Source organism: Kryptolebias marmoratus, linkage group LG6, assembly GCF_001649575.2.
Source record: "Kryptolebias marmoratus isolate JLee-2015 linkage group LG6, ASM164957v2, whole genome shotgun sequence".
Lineage (NCBI taxonomy): Eukaryota > Metazoa > Chordata > Actinopteri > Cyprinodontiformes > Rivulidae > Kryptolebias > Kryptolebias marmoratus.
The window spans coordinates 5,449,742-5,467,687 of NC_051435.1; the positions used below are offsets into that span (position 1 = coordinate 5,449,742).

At 36.7% G+C, this 17,946-nt stretch overlaps 1 protein-coding gene across 5 annotated transcripts in view; it reads right to left on the reverse strand.

Moving 5' to 3' along the window:
• Positions 1 to 17,946, reverse strand: part of pard3bb (par-3 family cell polarity regulator beta b) — a 171,026-nt gene that overhangs the window by 93,284 nt on the left and 59,796 nt on the right. For 4 of the 5 annotated variants that reach the window (XM_017420739.3, XM_017420738.3, XM_037975991.1 and 1 more), the window contains 6 exons: positions 17,572 to 17,711; positions 17,325 to 17,453; positions 9,602 to 9,793; positions 8,836 to 8,994; positions 5,750 to 5,903; positions 178 to 277 (listed from right to left, as the gene is read on the reverse strand). In XM_017420739.3, coding sequence (XP_017276228.1) covers positions 178 to 277; positions 5,750 to 5,903; positions 8,836 to 8,994; positions 9,602 to 9,793; positions 17,325 to 17,453; positions 17,572 to 17,711 — 874 coding nt within the window. The remainder of the gene's footprint in view (positions 1 to 177; positions 278 to 5,749; positions 5,904 to 8,835; positions 8,995 to 9,601; positions 9,794 to 17,324; positions 17,454 to 17,571; positions 17,712 to 17,946) is intronic. The other variant, XM_037975990.1, reaches the window with a different exon arrangement.

Genomic DNA, 17,946 nt, shown 5'->3' on the forward strand with positions numbered 1-17,946 from the left:
CATGTCTGTTTGTTTACCTACAGAAACAATTGGATTTGGATTTTGATGGCCCTCCACTGCCCTGTTTAACCACCAAGTTATTCTTAACAGTAATCTTACTTGATCTTTCTCTTTTTTTCAAGTTAAGCTGCATTTTTTATGTCAGTTCTGGAAGAAAATGCTGACTTTACCACACACCTTTCCTGTAAATAGGAGTGCTGGTTGGAGCTCATCTGAGTATCTTGTTCACACAATTCTTCCTCTTCCTCTTCCATGTGAAAGTAACTCCCATTGGTCACTGAAAAGACAAAGAAAAGAAATAAATCTAATAGAATTTCATGCAACCAGTCAATCTAGATTTTGTATCATTTGTGTTGATTTTTTTCTGGACTTTAGAAACAGGGATTATTATTTACACTTATGTTTATTCCAATAAAATGTATTTTCACAGAAAAATAACTCTGTCACATGCATCATAAATAAAACTAATAATAATAATAAGGGAAGTGACATCAAAAGAGAAATCAAAAACATAAAAATCACAAAAACAGATCCCATAAAAAGTGTTGGTATATATGTGAAAGTATTCAACAGGCTTTTGAGTGGCTAAGGGAACACTTTCTACCCAACATTTTTTACCTCAACTTCTAAAGATGTGGTCAACACAAAGACATTTCAGCCATTTTTGTGTTTTCCTGTCTCATGCATATCTGATAGACACCCCAAGAATCCATCCAGCTGGCAGCATAATGGCTCCTGCTATATTTGCGCTGTATGCTTCTAAACACAGCCTGAGCAATATTGTTGTACTTAAAATCAATTTTCCTACATTTTTGTGTTGCTGTGATTGTACACAGGGCTCAGAGTGCTTCCAAAATACAGGCAACCCGGAGCTCAATACAGTGCCTGAAAGCCTCCTACGTGGTTAACGACAAAGCACCGGTGCTGCCGCTACTCTAAGAAAACAGACCCTAACGGCTGTAGGTACTAATGAAAAAGGGGAAAACAGACTTGCAGCACAGCGGTACAAATTAAGTCTGCTGTTAGAAAAAACATACAAGAGATGGACTTAAAAGGAAGTCTGAAAAATGACTAATATAGACATGACGTAAAACAGAAACCAGGTTAAGTAGGAAGGCCAAATCAAAAGTTTCTGAGTAACCTAGTTTATAAATGAACTTCCAGCTGCTGTAGTTTGTGGAAAGTAACTTTTACAGACACATTTGAAGCTTATAAAGAATGCTTGAAACATGAAAAAAACAGGACAGAGACACTTTAAACACACACTACTCTTCTCTTCTGTGAATATAAACCTACACTGCAAATGTTTAGAAAGCCACCCATTAGCTATGTGCCAGAACAGCAGAAAGTTGCTTAAACCCACTCTCAGATAAGACGGAAATCTAAAGTGGATGAAAGACTAGAGAAAAAGAAAGAAGAAAAAGATGCACCGTAGCATGAAGCTAAATAAAAGCAGAAAAAAATGATGAAAAAGCAGCTGAAGCTGCGACAGATGTTTCATAGTGATATGGCTTTGTCTGCCTGATAAACGAGTTTATGACAACTTGATACAGAGACATAAAATCCACTCCAGTGTAATTTACATACAGTCATCGCTTCTCCGAGTGCACAAGCTGGAATTACTGCACATTGCTCTCCGCTTGTCCTTTATCCGAATGCATCTGCACACGTGTGACTGAAAGCAGAGACGTTTGGAAGGAGAGAGGAAGACAGGCACGTCTGAAGATATCACATCCCCTTCATCTCCATCCCTTCCTCCCTCCTTCTACACTAATCACCTGCTTTATTTTTCTTCGGCTCCCTTTCTTGCAATCTGATATTTTGGCTGCCATTTATCTCTCCTTTCAGATCTCCCATAAATCATTTTATCTCCCACTCAGTTTTCAGTTATTTTTTTTCTCCTAAACTTCCTTCTTCCTCCTCCTCACTGCTAGCACCTTAATCAGCTGAACTGTCAAAAATACATTTTTATTTCACCTCACACACGCAGAAATCTGTTTTCACTGACTCCTGCTGTTTGAAGTGAAAAGGCATTTGTTGTGGATGATAGATCAATAGCAGGTTTTTCCAATAGCAGATAGATGAATTGTTGTATTTTACACTCAACCTTTTCTTTCTGTCATATGTATTTGTCTCCAGCTTGTCTCTCTTACTTGATGTGAAAAACAAGGCAAGCATCAACAATAACATTCTGAAGCATATTGACTATTTTATGCTTGTCTTGTTTTCCATCTTCTATAGCATAACACAATACCAAAGGCATTTTGGTTAGAAGAAGATTTATTTTTATGCAAAATTAATGTCTTTAATTTCACACTTTAACTTCAAGGGTTAGACTTTAAGGATGTTATATTTTAGTTTGCATGTGTGATATTCCCAATACAACAAATCTGCACAGCAGTTTACACTTACATCTGGTTTGCACTTAACTTGTTGTTCAACAGCACAATGACCACAGTGATCTTCCATCCTTGGAGGGCAGTTTGACCAGAAGGCAGAAATGACCTGACCTTAAAAACACCTAACATCAAACCATTTGAGGTGATTTGAGTGGTTAAGTCAACAGCTGCTTCAAAAAAAAGTTTCATTTTTTTAACCCAAAAGTAGAGCTCTCAGGAAAGTTTCCTGTAAGGTACAGGGATAGTTGCTTAAGTATTTACCGTTAAGCTTTGTTTGAATTTAAGGTGCAACTTTATCCCAGATGGGTAAAGTTAAGGGGGTATAATTGTACCTTTTAATTATCCTAAAATTATCATTATTTTCACACCAATTTGCACCTAAATGTGGAATGACGAAAAGCCAATGAGTAATAGCTTTTAGCATTACCTGACACTGTGTGATTGTCCTTGGTTAATAAACATTAAATATACAGTAATTATGAACATATAACAAACACAATAAGTGCACTGTAAATACTACAATATGATCTTAGTGGGATTGTTGCAGATAGATTTAGTTAGGCCAGCATTCTGCTCAGAAGCAAATTATTTTAAATCCAACTGCAACCCAAATAGCCACTGTCCCAGAAAGGCAAAAAAAAACAAAACAGTTTTATAGTGTTTTAATTTGGTCCTAATTTATAGTGTTATTGTTCAAGGCAAAGGTGGAGCCTTAATCTTCTCTTCTGCAAGACAACATTACCAAAGTCACAGACAGGTCAAAGATGACATCAGACTCGTCTTTCACCTCAAAGGTGATGTCACGGTTCAGACTTGCTTGTTTTCTAACCCTGTGGTTGGTTTTAGTGATCTCATAATGAACACACCGGTTCAGTTAATATTCCAGTCAAAGCAGGCTGTTCTATTGACTTTAACAAAGCTCCTCAACGGCACTAATGCATGTCAAAACTGCATAGTCTCCTACTAGTCTTCATCTTTGTATGTTAATTACAGTAAAAAACAAACAAACAAAAAAAAAAAAAACACAAACAGAAACAAAACAGCTGCTGAGTAATACATAAATGGTAATATTCATTCACAAAACAAATCTGGGTATGGTATGATTTTAAAATGTATCTGAAAAAGTATTATATTTTAGTCCAAGCCGATTAATGCTCCAGAAAAAGAGAGATACAGATAGTGCAAAAAAAAAAGAAAAGTTAAGAGCAGAGAACTCCTGGTAGTAGATATAATAATATGCAGTGATGAAAAAAATAATAATTAGAAAAATCTGCATAAATACATATGCAGGAAGTCTTTACACTTAATTTATCTTTCAGCATAAGTAAATATTAGTGGAAAAATATCAAAATATTTTCATTCTAATTTGGACCTTAGTGCCAAATTAAATCAATTCAGAAAGTGAAAGAGTTCATTAGGAGAGTAAAACACTGGCAGGCTCACACACACATTAATACACACCACTGAACTAGGAAGCAAGCTAAATAACTCACAGAGACTGAGAAATGTGCTCATTGTACACAAACACAAGCTTAGAAAGGCAAACACACAATAATGTGTGCATCTAAATGGCACTACAGCTGAGGTGAAGCTGAACAGTGGAGTGTATTCAAGGTCAGAGCTGTTTGCCAGATTCACTGTAAACACACACACACACACACACACACAAAAAGACCCAATATTGTCTGATGCTGGCCAAAAAATCCCTGAACCAACACACCCACACATGAGAGATACAAACACATTTCTAAACAAGCCGAGATATCATTTAGGAACAAATAGACACACGTTTTGAGCAAACAGGCACGCAAACAGGCAGATAACAATGAGGATAACACAAGCATGAATACAGTCAGTTATCAAACTGATTTACATTTACATCTTAAAGATTTAACCAAAACGTAACCACAACTAGTGCTACCCTAACCCTAACCACACCACAATCCTAAAAAGAAAGCATACATTATTCACATCATGGGAATCTGCTCTTTCTCACCAACGTGCCTGAGCAAACAGATTTATTTTCCCACATCATGAGTAATACAAGTGCACACACAAAAACGCACACACATGCATCACATACAGATAATATAGACATAGAAGCAGATAGAGTTAGCATGAGGGCGTGATATGAAACACACTGAGCTAAAATAACTCACTGGCCAATCCCTGAATAACAAACAACAACCTTGAGAAACAAAAGAGAAAATAAAAGCAGACGGAGGGAGCTAGGAAACTAGATAAAGAAGGAAAGAAGGGATCGGGGCGGAGGACTGTAGGTACCCATGTCCTTTTCGGTTTTATTATTTAGATTGTTCTATAGTGAGCTTACTACAAAAGATAGCAACTTTAATAAACTGATTCAGTGAAAAAAATTAATAAAAAGATTAGAGAATAAAGCCAAAATCGGAGAGTGTTTAAAACCTAAGAAGTGGTTTTGTTGGGACAAACGTTTTTACATACTATAATATGCAAAGTGATGAACTCTCTTATGGTTCATATTCAGTTTGAAGTACAGTGATGCTTTGACTTCAGCAAACCATAGTTATGATTAGTCAATGAAAATAAGATTGCCTGTTTATGCAAGTGCATATTGTTGGTGTGAATATGCATCTGAAAAGGGGAATTAGTCGAGAATGACTCAGTAAATCCATGCAGGGTTCCCCCGATGACCACAAATGGCAACAGAGCTGAAAGTGGAGGTAAAAGCATTTGGGCATACATGAAAGCAATCTGAATGGTATTTCTCCCGGTCACACTGATGGCTTTGTTACAAAGAAACAACGCTCAATGTAGATTACCAACATTAAAACAGTAGTGAGGCTATAATTACAAAACAGAAGTGGTTGATGTGTTTTGTTTGGAGTCTAATATTGGCCTCGTGATGAAGAAAGTAATCAGAGGAATAGCTCAGGTTGAGCAGGTTTGAAGACAAAGTTAGAGGGGCAAGGCTGAGGTGGTTTGGATGTGCAGAGGAGTGATAGAGGATATACTGAACAAAGGATGTTGAACATGGAGCTGCCATATTAAGATATGTGGTGAAAGAGGATTTGCAGATTGTTGGTGTGACAGAGGAGGATGATGGGAAAAAGACAATATGGAGGCCAAGGATCCACAGTGGCAACCTTTATGTGGAGCAGCCAAAAGAAAAAGTTAGCAAAATAGCATTCAAGTTTGAAATGTTTTATATGATAAAAAATGTGGTATTTTGATAGGCCATGCCCATCACAGTGACACACAGAAACTCAAAAAGGTTAAGAGTAAATGAGGTTGTTGTTACCTGGAAATAATGGAAACAAAATAAAATCATCCTTGTTCTTATGTGTTTGATGGACAGCCTTTACACTCACCACTGGAAGCATAGATGGTGTTCACCACCATCGGAGAGTGAACGGAGTCAGGGACCTGACCGGCCAATCCCGTCGGACCTTTCACTGGGCTCATCAGTCCCGACAGCCCAGATGAACCGTCAAACGAGCAATTAGGTGAGATCTCATGTTGATCCTAAAATGAGACACAACCAATACTGCATTATTTCAAACTTATTTACTTATTTAAACCATGATGGTTATAAAAAAGAAGAATTACAGCAGGAACAAGTATATTTATTCTTATATCTAGTTTACGTTTAAAACTGATGAAGTGTCTGAACTAAACTGGATTTCAAATGAGGAACATTACTAGAGTAGTGAGTAAGGGCTTTTAGTTGATTAACTAGCAGGAATGAACATTAGTTTAACTACAAAAGCAATAGAAAAGATAGTGTTGAGACCCTTTTTCCAAAGCCCCATGAAGTTTAAAGCACATGCTTTTTTTTCCTTATAAAGCAATTCTTTATTTCTCAGTGTGTGTGTGACACTAACAGTCACATCTCCTCATGGTAGAGCCCCATAATTCTCAAACAAAGAATGGATTACAGTGTTAAAGTGTCCTTTTCTGGAAATGTATCATTTCTCTAGGGATTTAATTTACATTTATTTGTCTTTAATGTGTGTAGAAAAAGAATGAACAACTTGTTAATATTCAGTCATTTGTGTGGTTTTGAATTTGTAATGCAATATATTGTTTTCTTTTGTGTTTTTGCCACGCCGTATCAGATAATCCCTCTTCTCTAACAACAAATACATAACAGTAGAATGTATGTGTGTGTAATAAATCCTCCTTGTCATCCCTCTCTTGACCTCGCACCGAGCACCGGCGCCTGGCCCTCCCGCAGCGCCTCCTGGATGCATCATTCTTCAGTGGGCTAGACATCATCTTGGCCCCCTCCCCAGCTCTCCCATTAACCCGTGTTACAGAGCAATCTGATTTCTATAAAAAGATAAATGCTTTCTCAGCCTGCAAAAAAGTTTGTTGAGTTATGAAGCAATGGGTTTGTAACAGTCAGTTCATAACAAACATTTCTGGATCACATTGCAGTTTTTGTTTTCTTTTTTCTTTCTTTCTTTCATGTTTTCAGTTTGAATTTTACAGAAAGCGTAAGCAGCTAAGTGTGACTAAAAAGGGACAGTAGACTAGCTAAGTGTGCATGTTTTATGCATTGCATGTACAATACACATTTATTTGGTAAAGTTATGTTGACTTTCAGGCATAATAAATGATTAAATTTAAGGTAACTGGGGGAAAAAATAGCAAACAATCAAATCAAAATCAAAATAAACAGTGACTATATTAATACTGATTAAGATAGGTAGCAGTATGCATTTTAAGTCAAACATGGTGGTGGTAGTGTTATGGTCTGGGGCTGCTTTGCTCCTTCAGGACTTGTACGACTTGACATAATTGATGGAAGCATAAATTCTGCTCTCTACCAGAAAATCCTGAAGGGGAATGTCAAGCCTTCAACTTAAGCACACTTGGGTTCTGCAGCAGTAAAATTATCCGAAGCACGTCAACAAAGTTCCTCCACAGCCATGTGAAGGACTCATTGCCAATTATTGCAAACGCTTGATTGCAGTTGTTGCCAGCAAGAGTGGCACAACCAGTTATTAGGTTTAGTGGACAATTACTTTTTCACTTAGAGTCTTTTTTTTGTCCTCAATAATTGAAATCATAATTTAAAAACAGTAATTTGTATTTACTCAGCTTATCTTGTCTGCTATTAACATTTATTTGATGATCTGAAATGTGTAAGTGTGACTAAAAAGGCAAAAAAAAGAAGAAATCTGTAAGAGGCAAATATGTTTTCACATACACTGCATATGAACTCTATCAGTAGCAGTGTACTAGTTCACCTAAAACAACCTGATACTGTAGGAGTTCTTTCTATCAGCCTACTTTGTGTTTAATCTGGTCTCTGACAGTGTTGGTGTCCTTGGTATGAGCATATGATCCAGGCTCTACATTTAGTGCTCTTCCAGCAACAAACAGGTCATGCAACAAAAAGCCATTCACACTTGAACCTGCCACCTGGCTTTGTAATTGTGCAAACAGACTGCAGAGCCTCGTAAAAAGCATCATCTGAAAAGCAGATGAGATGAAAAGCTGTTATTTTCTTTAACTCACAAAGAAAAGAGATACAGCTGAGTCAAGAACGCTCTTCCACAAACACAAAAGAGAACTTAGAGATACAAAATCTAAAGAGCTGAAGTGTAAATGCTCTTTTGCTGGTGGTAAGAGAGAGGAAACGAGCAGAAAGAGACTGGTGTCAGGAATGTGAAGAATGGATGTGAAGACCGAAAAGCACATACTCCGAGAAACAAAGCAAATGGACTTAGATTTTCTTTTCTTTTTTTTCCCCTGAGATTCACAAAGTAGAGGACAGAAAGTAATATTACACAAATGACAAAGTTTTTTTTTTTGTAACTGATAATGGAGCATGTGTCATACTTGCATGCATAACCTAAACACGATCAATTTACTATTCCTATAAAAATAAACAACAATAACAAGAAATACCTAATTCTCATTACACTTCTTTTTTTTCTATACATCAAAAGAATTTGTTAACATATTACTAAATCTGTTATATTCACTCATGAATACAGAGAGCACTGTATGAATAAGAGAGATGTGATCTCTAGTTCTGTTAGTATTTTTATCTTTTATGGACTAGTGTTCATCAGATTGTCTTCAGCTTGTGTACCTGGGGAAAATCGGTTGACATGTTTGAATTCACTTTGATTTTTGATTTTTGAATGTTGGTCTCACTTTTGGAAGATTTTCTCTTGTTTTTGACAAACTAGTGAAGTATTATCAACTGGTCTTTGGCTGCATAGACGAATTGCTAATAATATAATAATATGCAGTAGGTTTAAGCTAACATTGAAAAATATTGCCTTTTAATACTCTCAAACTTTATTCATGCAAACATGTAAACACTGTTATGAAACAAAGAGCAAAACCCAAATAATTAAAAAAAAAAAAAAAAGGAAGCAGGAATGCTTTTTTTTGATTAGGCAACAACACTGAGCTCAAACACAGGCAGTAAATGTACCTGAAAGGTCCTCAGCACCACCAGCTGGATGGTCCCTCTGGCGTTTCCTTCCTGTGACATAGATCGACGGAGTGTCTCCATGGCTGCATGATTGGAGCGTCCCAGAAGCGACTCTCCATTTACCGCTATGAGCTGGTCATTAATGTGCAGCCGCCCATCCTGGAAACAAACATCCTTTTACTTTAAATATATGCATACTATCATTATTAATAAAAACAAACATTTCCATCATAGCCTCTACATCAACATCAACCATGAGATTATTCTGTTGAACCTCACTTTATAATTATTTACAATTATTTCCAACAGGTTTTGTGAATCTGACACAAACAGCTGCAACTAGTGAGTATAAATTATCTTGCCTCTGTCCATTTTGTCTATGTTGTGTTGTCTGTTTCATGAGTACAAGGTCAAAGGTGAGCAGTTAGAACCTCTGAAAAACACGGACAGGCGAAGTGTCCTCACAAGACCATGTGATAGGCCAAGATTTTTTTTTATTTTTTGCTATTTATTTATCTCCTTCATGTCCTACTTTAATCTTTTAAAGCATGAGGATTGTCTAAACTCATGTTGAGTATGCCTCAGGTCTGAAATGGCGAACAGAAGGTGTTAACTCTTCTATGTTTGTGAAACTGGAATGGAGTCTGATCCATCAGAGTACAACTTATTATAAAGAGTATACACAGAAAACAATGTTTTATCTAATGTTTCTGTTGAACTTTATGCATGCAAGCTTATTTAGGTACAAATGACGATATGATGTCACCTTGTACGCAGCCCCTCCATGTATTATAGATTTGATGAAGATTCCCAGATCCTCCCCCGTCTCTCTGGACTTGTTCCCTTTGAGGCTGACGCCGAGTCCCGCTGAGCCGGTATCATTAAGGGGTATCTCAAACATGAGTTGTTCCTTTCCATTCTCAGAAACAACACCAGGCACACGAGACACCTCATCCTTCTGGGAGAAAGACAAGAAGGGATGAGACACACTGATGGCTCAGAGAGAGGGGTAAAAACAGAGTGAGAATGAGCAGACAGGGTTCAGCTTATTGGGCTTGAATGGTCTCCAAAAGCTAAACTAAAAGCTTTTCCATTAGAGAGAAAGCATCACAAGGTGCTTTTCAGCTAAATTTCTCAATGACTGAAAAACGGTCTGAAGAAAACGGGTCTAAAGAAAAAGGGAAAAAAAAGCCATTTGGGCTTTTATATACCCATTTTTTTCCTTCTGCAATATCAATAAAAGTTGTGCATTTTGCAAAAGGTAATTGAAGAATTCAGCAAACACAGAAAGCCCGAAGGACAAAAGAAGCTAGAGCAGAAGGGAATATAAAAGAGAAAAATTGCAAACGTGACAAAGAAATAAGAACCAAAGACAGGCTATAGAGGTAAAAAGGACCAAAAAGATGGTGAAAAACACCACATTATCAAGACAGAAGCATGGCAGTAATGACTAAGTCTGAGACCAAGTATGAGGAAAAATACTGTAAACAAAGAAAGCAACAGAACATGACAGATAAAAGTGTGTTTGAAGCCTGCAATGGCTCAGTGGGAGAGCTAACACTGCTGAAGCTCATATGGATTATGGTATTTGAAAAAAAAAAAAAGGGAAAAAAAAATCGATTTTCAGAAAAACATGGCAGATTCAGATATGTGTACGTTTGCAAAACTGTGAAGATGAAAACTTTGACCAGTTTTCAAAGTCTTGGAATCCTGTTTGCAAGAAAGATGAAACTAAAAATAGTATGAAGGTTTGAAATTAAAATAGTACACAAAACCTGCTGCTGTTTATGACTGTTAAACGTCTGGATTTAAGGAAGGTAATTGTAGCATTTACAGCCTTCCCTGCAGAGGAGACTCTCCATCATTACTGTTGGACCTCATCATCACAGAACGGATATTTTGAATTGTATGGCAAGAGCAAGCAGGGCTGTCCCTTCTATCTTAAGCCTGAAGGAAAAAACATATTTAATTTCCAATTAATTGCATTATTTTTTTTTAAATATAGTACACCAAATCAGCTAGATTATTTTTCTTTTGCAATTTTATATTGAGAAGTCAGTCTGACTCAGTTCCTCTGAATTGAATATACCCACAATAATACAAAGATATGCCTTATAAGAGACATAAAAAATAACATGCATGTGTTCTTGCTAAGTGTTTTTTTTTATATTGAGTGAAGAATAATAAGAATATAAAGAAAAAAGTGTTATTGTTAATATGTGGACAATGAACAGAACTATGTGCATCTTTCCTGTGTTACTGTCTAAATATCTGTGGTTGCCATTTTGTGTCAGTCTCACAGGCAGTCCATGTCTGTGTATGCTGCTGTCAATATAAATGCATGAATCTAGTCTGTGTGTGACTGTGTGTTTGTGTGGGTCAGCAGTGTTAGGTTTAGACACTGTTTGTCTGTAGGGATTGTAGGTTTAACAGCGTTAAGCCGACACAAAGTCCTCTGCTCTGCAGAAAACTGTTTTCCCTGCTGGAGGAAAAAAAAATAAAATAAAATTCCCCCGATCCAACTGACTGTCCAGACCTGATAGGAAACTCTCCGACCTTGGAAGAAACTTATAAACACCCTGCAGAGAAATGTTGGCTACTTTCTGCCCATGATTACACAGAGAATTTATTAGTGTCCAAAGCTCTGACCAAATTACTTTTTATACTTTGGAAATGTTTTGGATTTTCTGCCACTTCATGTTTATCTAATTCAGCTTTCTTCTTTTGTTATTTAGGATTTCATTTTCTCACACTCAGCACAGCAGAGAATTAATGCCTGAGCAAATTTAAGGTAGAAGTTGGGCGCTGTCCTGCTGTATAAAAGTTTGAATCAGCATATTTCATCTAGAGATCAGGACTGCTAATGTCAATCCATTTGTTTAAAAAAGGCTAAAGTATGTAAATGTTTGTAAAATAGTGTTTATCTCAAGTATAAACTAATTTTTCCTCTAGAACAATAGATACAACTTGATAACCAACATTACCATCATGTGGTGCCACACATGAGAGTTGTGTATATTTTCATGGATAGATAAAGACCCTGGTTCAATTCAGCAGTAAACTCAGGAAAAAGCAACATAAAACTAAACAAATTCATTGTTCTTCATGAAGCAGCAGACAGAAATGTATACAAATCTGCAAATAACACTAGTTTTATTTAAAAAAAACTAAACAAACAACAACAAAAAAAACATTTCCTTTTATCCATCCCCATTGCTATGATAGCTGGACATTTTTGTGTAATGCCAAAAGAAAAAAAAGTGTGATGAGCCCCTGTGTGTCGGTTTCCATTTGCAGCTACAAAAGGTGTTTGATTCTTTGCTACATTAACTCTATCAAATCTATCCAGTGACAGAAAAAGCCGTTTGCATAGATGAACCTTCTCATGCAGGCCGTTTAACATTTAAATGGGTTGCCACAATGATGGATCAACAGGAGGACATGCTATCAAAAAGACAGCTCAGTTGGTGAGTGAGTTTTATTAAACGGAGACAAAAATGGGAGGGAGAGAATGATGGAAAGACGCATTATGTGAAAATGAGGGAGAACACTCAACTACTTCACCTGCATCACCTCTACAGGAGAAATGAAGTGTAATGCAGGAAGACGCATACAGAAAATCAGATGACAGTGGAAATAAGAAGAATAATGATCGTAATTTTAGTTGTCCGAATAACATAAGGGATCTACTTAAACACATTTTGCTAAGCTATTGAGCGGCACCAACCTTTAAGACACATGGTCTTATGATGAGACAGCTTTGTAGATGACCTTTCATGTATTTAGGCTTTTATGCAAATTTGTGCAGAAAACCCTTGTTGATGGAGTTGACTGTTCAAAGATCTATTTATTTAAGACGGTCAAAGAATAGCAGTAAATGGGCCTAAATGTGAGAATATGATCCAGTTTAAGAATAAAAAACACAAAGGGCAAAGACAAAATATTCACTAATTAAATTAAACCTGACACTACAAACTAAGATTCTCACTTTTGAAACAAAATTTCCCTTCACTGACCACTGGGGCCTACTGTTGGAAAGTAGTTGGTGACTCAAGATTGAGAGAAAATGTGTCCACCTTCACCCACATCATATCTGCTTCAGCTCCCTTTGTTCCCACCTTGGCAGCCATCTCACATTTATGGTGTGATCTACTAGAGGACACTTTTGAACTGAAGATTTGGACCAGTTTAGTTTTCCATAAGCTTTGTTGATTAATGGTGTTTTTTTGTTTTGTAACTTGGACATTAGCCTCAAATGACTTCTGTCAGAGGAGAGCTCCTGTACAGGTGGCAAAATACAAGTCTAGCACTCTTGAGATAGGTTTGAGATGCCTATGATGACTCTGCAATTATTTCAAGGGACAATTTGTCACACACTTTTTTTGAACATGTTCAAAGCTCAAGCCACAAGCTGGTGCACCTCTGCAACTCACACAAGGAAATTGAGAACCCTCGCAAACACTTCAAGACACTTTGAAGACTACCTGGCAAAACAAGCACAACCCAGTGAGATTCTGCCTTTAGTGTGATTCTGAAGCACTTACTGTCCAACATCGAGAGTAAAAGGAAATACATTCAAATGTAGGCAGTATGGAGCTTCACACATTTTGTGAATTGGTATCATGAGCTTTGAAAAACAGACTTTTTATCTTCTACACACTAAAGCAGTCAGGTGAGTCTCACAGAATGTCAAGTTGGACTTGATTTACCTTTGTTTAACACTTAACAAATTCTGGACACGTAAAACATGTCAAACCAGTGTCCACTTCCCAAATATAACACAACAATGTATAGTCTCACCCTTGTATTGTTATGAAAGTTGTATCGAGCTTTGTTAGCAAGCTATTTGTTAATATTTAGTTAGACAGGTGAAATGTTTTTAAAAAACTGCTGGGTTTAACCCAACTGGTATATTGCAGGTTAAAAAAACACCACAGGTAGAACACAGACTAATCAGCAAAAAGTCTTTAAAAGCAATTTGGTTTGAGATCCCCTCCCGCTGTGATACAACAGAGCTAAGTGCATTACTGTTATATCTCTGCTGACTGATGTGGTAACATATTTAGCACATAAAGTGTGGTATAAGTAAATGTTTTCTTCTTTACTGGTAAAATAAGTTGGGAATCTACTGAATTTGGCTTTAAATAAAACTGGTACCCTGTGCAAAAGCAAAACAAATGCCTTATCAAGCAGAGTAAAAGTACTATTGTGAAAAGTTGATCTCCAGAGGTGTGAAGCCAAACCTGCCTGACATGTGTGACCATTAGACACTCATGTGGTCAGCACTTTAAGACCCAACACTGATGTCGGATGATAAGAAGAAGAAAGCCCTTTGATAAACAGCCCAGAGATGTGAGATGAGACAGAAATCCAGAGAAGAGAGATGTGATACCCTTCTTGACTGCTTTCCACTGGGATGATGGCAGCTCCTGCAGAGACACCAAGCTGCCAAGGAGTGCGTGTGTGTGTGTGTGTGTGTGTATAAACAGGGCTCTGAGTGGTGTAACAGATGGGGGATCTACTGTAGTGACTATGTAAGGTCACATTGGTGACAATATCAGTAAGATGTGCACACACACAAAGAAAGAGACAACAGACCGAGAGGAAGAAGAGCACCAATGCACAGACTGGCTGCTAAAGTGATGGATGAGGTACAATCAGAATAAAGAAACTGTTCAATAGTGTTGTTTTGTTTAGAGCATGCTCTGCCACCAGTTGCTAACAGTTTACTGATTTAATGCCATTGTGTTTGTGAAGAGCATCTGGCACTAAAAACCTTCCTTCCTGTTTAAAAAAAAAGAAAAAAAAGAACAGGATTAAAATCACCCACCAGCCTGGCAAACATGGATGCCAAACATACCAAAATCACCTCAAAGCATCTTTATCTCAAACATTATTTTAAAATGCCAACTAACTCAGAAGGCAAATCCACTTATGTGCAAAGAAAACAACCGTGTTTTATATATGTTAGTAACTTTGTGAGTTACCTAAATTCAGACCTTAAACAGCCATAAACAGCCTCCAAACTGTTGAACGGCAGCATGTATACATGCTATACTGTGGACGGTGAATGAATATCTTGTAAGTCTCTGAAAACCAACTGAGTAAGAGCTTGTATGCATGTAGAGGTGGTGTAATGTCTTTGTTCTACAGCAAGCACACACATTAGCAAACAACACCAGATGGTGAGTTAAAATGAGACAACGGAAGAGGGGGAGAAGATCGACAAGATCATTCCATCATTTCCTCATCATTCTTCTTCTGTTTCCCTCCATAAACACAAACAGTCAGAAATGCTAAGAAAGCAGAAAAGTGAGGGAAAAAAAAGAAAAATAAATAAATAAACCTAAAGACCTTTCTTAGTCAAAACATGTCCACTCATAAAAGTTGTATCAGAATAAGAATCAGAATTCTTTATTTGTCATTGTGCCACGGGGGTACAACGAAATTGTGAATATCTCATATATCTTATTTATATAAAATGTAAAAGCACATAAGGATATATCTGACAGTTAAAGCCAGAAAACTATCCAAATATTCATAAACAAACACTTGCTGCCATCTATTTATATGTGCCAACACATGAGCAGTGGCCTTGAATGGGAAAGTGTTTTAGACAACTGACAACAATACTTTACCTGTGGGACACAGGATCCATAGTTTGAAGTTAAAAAAAACAATACTTGTACTTTTTAAACTATGAATAGAAGGTCAGTTTCCTGACTGGGTGGGAGATACTGTGGTCTTATTGAATGGTGCAATGTTCTTATTTTTCAAGTTAGCATAAAGTGAAAAAAACCCACTAAATTACTTTCAATAAGTCATCAGAACAAATTTGCTTTTCAGTCATTTTTCCAGCCCAACTAACATGCGCATTTTCAATGTTAAATAAGTGATTTCAAAAGTTATCCTAAGAACTGCTTAAATTTTCTATGTATTGTCCATTATTCTCTCTAAATAAGCTGCAAACATGGAAATCATTTGGTAACCAAGGTAACATGTATAAGCACATAAATGTTTGGAAGTAGCCTAAATAATCAACTAGTTAAAGGTACTCATTGTAATAACATGATGACTGGTGATAAGAAAAAGAAATAAATCATAAAGGAACAGAATTTGCATATATGTTTTTCCCTCATATCGGTGGTTAATGTGTCCTTAAATTAAACTTTTTAGGTTAAATTTCTGAAGGGTTGCCATCTACCACATGCATTTGTTTACCTACAGAAACAGCCAAACAGACTTATTGATGGATCACAGCATTAAGTCAGCCATGGAAGAGTCATTTGGGGTGAAGAAATCTGACAATTCTGATGTATTGGTACATATTTAAGCTGATATTAGTTGAGTAAATTATGCAGTAATTTTAAAGAGTTTTAAAAAGTAAACTCTTTCAAACTGCACCATTTGATAAAGTTCAGGATAACCTTTTCTTATGTTTGTTTTGATGATTTGAAAATTAACAAATTATGTTAACACATGCAGAGACACCAACGCCTCACTCACTTCCTGTCCACAGAAACAGAATTTCCTACGGGGCTCAGGGTCACATGCACATGTTCAGACATGTAGCCTGGCAGCCACTGAGGAAACATCAGTCGACAGGAGCGGAAAGAGACACAAAGGGAAACGACACAAAAAGCAACATAAAAGGAGAATAAGATAGAGCAAGAGATGGGAAATAAGGGTGGATAAAAGATCAAATAAATTCCACAAAATTAAAATTCCTTTATACAAATTTAAGAAAGCATGAACTCTTGTTATTGTTTTAATTATTTTGTGCAAGTGTGGACATATAAAAGCAAAATAATCAACAACTGAAAGTTTCAAAGAGCAGACTGACAGAAAAGAAGATGGCTTTAGATCAATAAGAGTACAAAAAAAAACTAATTAGGAATCAAATAAAAACAGGTTTTATAACAAAACTATTAATTTAGATAAAAGTGTGTTAGACAATGTAAAATTGCAGCAGAAAATTAAGAATTATGAAAAAAAATTGGAAGATAAAATCAATAGTGTATGTGCTATTGTTGATCATGCAAAGTCAAAAAAAGCAAGAAAATAGGAATCAGTGAAATTAAAAGATGTTTATTCAGACAAGAGGTGGTTATATCTAAAACAAGCAATGCATTAGAAGGACACATGCACAAAATATTCTGGTTTTAAAATATATCAGGATTTACAACGTGTTTATTAGATTCAGTCAAAATTAAATCAATAGTATAAATTATTAAAAAAAATATTGCATAGCTCATTAAAAATAAAAAAAAAATCAGTAAAGAAGGGCATCTTTCATTACAGAAAATTAGTCCTAATGTCAAATGAAATTTTTCCAAGTCTTATATCACCCCACCAAGTAAGAAAATTACTATGTGTCAGGATTTTAACAAAAGGATTGAAATGACAAGAAACTAGATGCTTCTAACTGAACAATGACCCTTCAAACAACCGGAAAGTCTCGTTTTGTTGACTGTTAGTTCGGTTCTTACCATTTCTCTGGGCAGGAACATGTCTTCCTGCCGCAAGACCACCAGAGACACAGTCTCTCCCTGACGAGTGCTGCGAAGCATACACACCAACTCCTCTTGGCCCACCCTTGTGATATCCACACCATTTACCTATGCACACACATAACACACACACAAATCAAAAAGCCACCACTGTCTTTGTATTTCTTATTGTCTTGAACAGATTTACTCGTTATGAACAGCAGGGTTGGGCTAAATTGTTCTGTACCTCCAGTATGCGGTCCCCAGACTGAAGTCGTCCATCTTTGACAGCAGCTCCGCGTGGCAAAATGTTTTTGACCAAAATAGGGCCTGGACCATGTACCGAAGAATCCCTTGTTACTACAGTAAAACCAAGACCTTCTAAGCCTGTATAATAAACACAAACAAACAAACAAACAAAAACCAGAACTGATTACTCCAAAACTTAACATCAGACCTATTCATCAAGCAGCCCTCAGGCCAGACATGGTCGTCTTTTAAATGTCTTTATGCTCCACAGAGCTGCAAGTTTCCTAAACTGATTTGTCTGAGTATCATCAGATGTCATGCTCGGAGTGTGTGTTGGGAAAGACTCTCAGACACTACCACATCAAATTTTAGC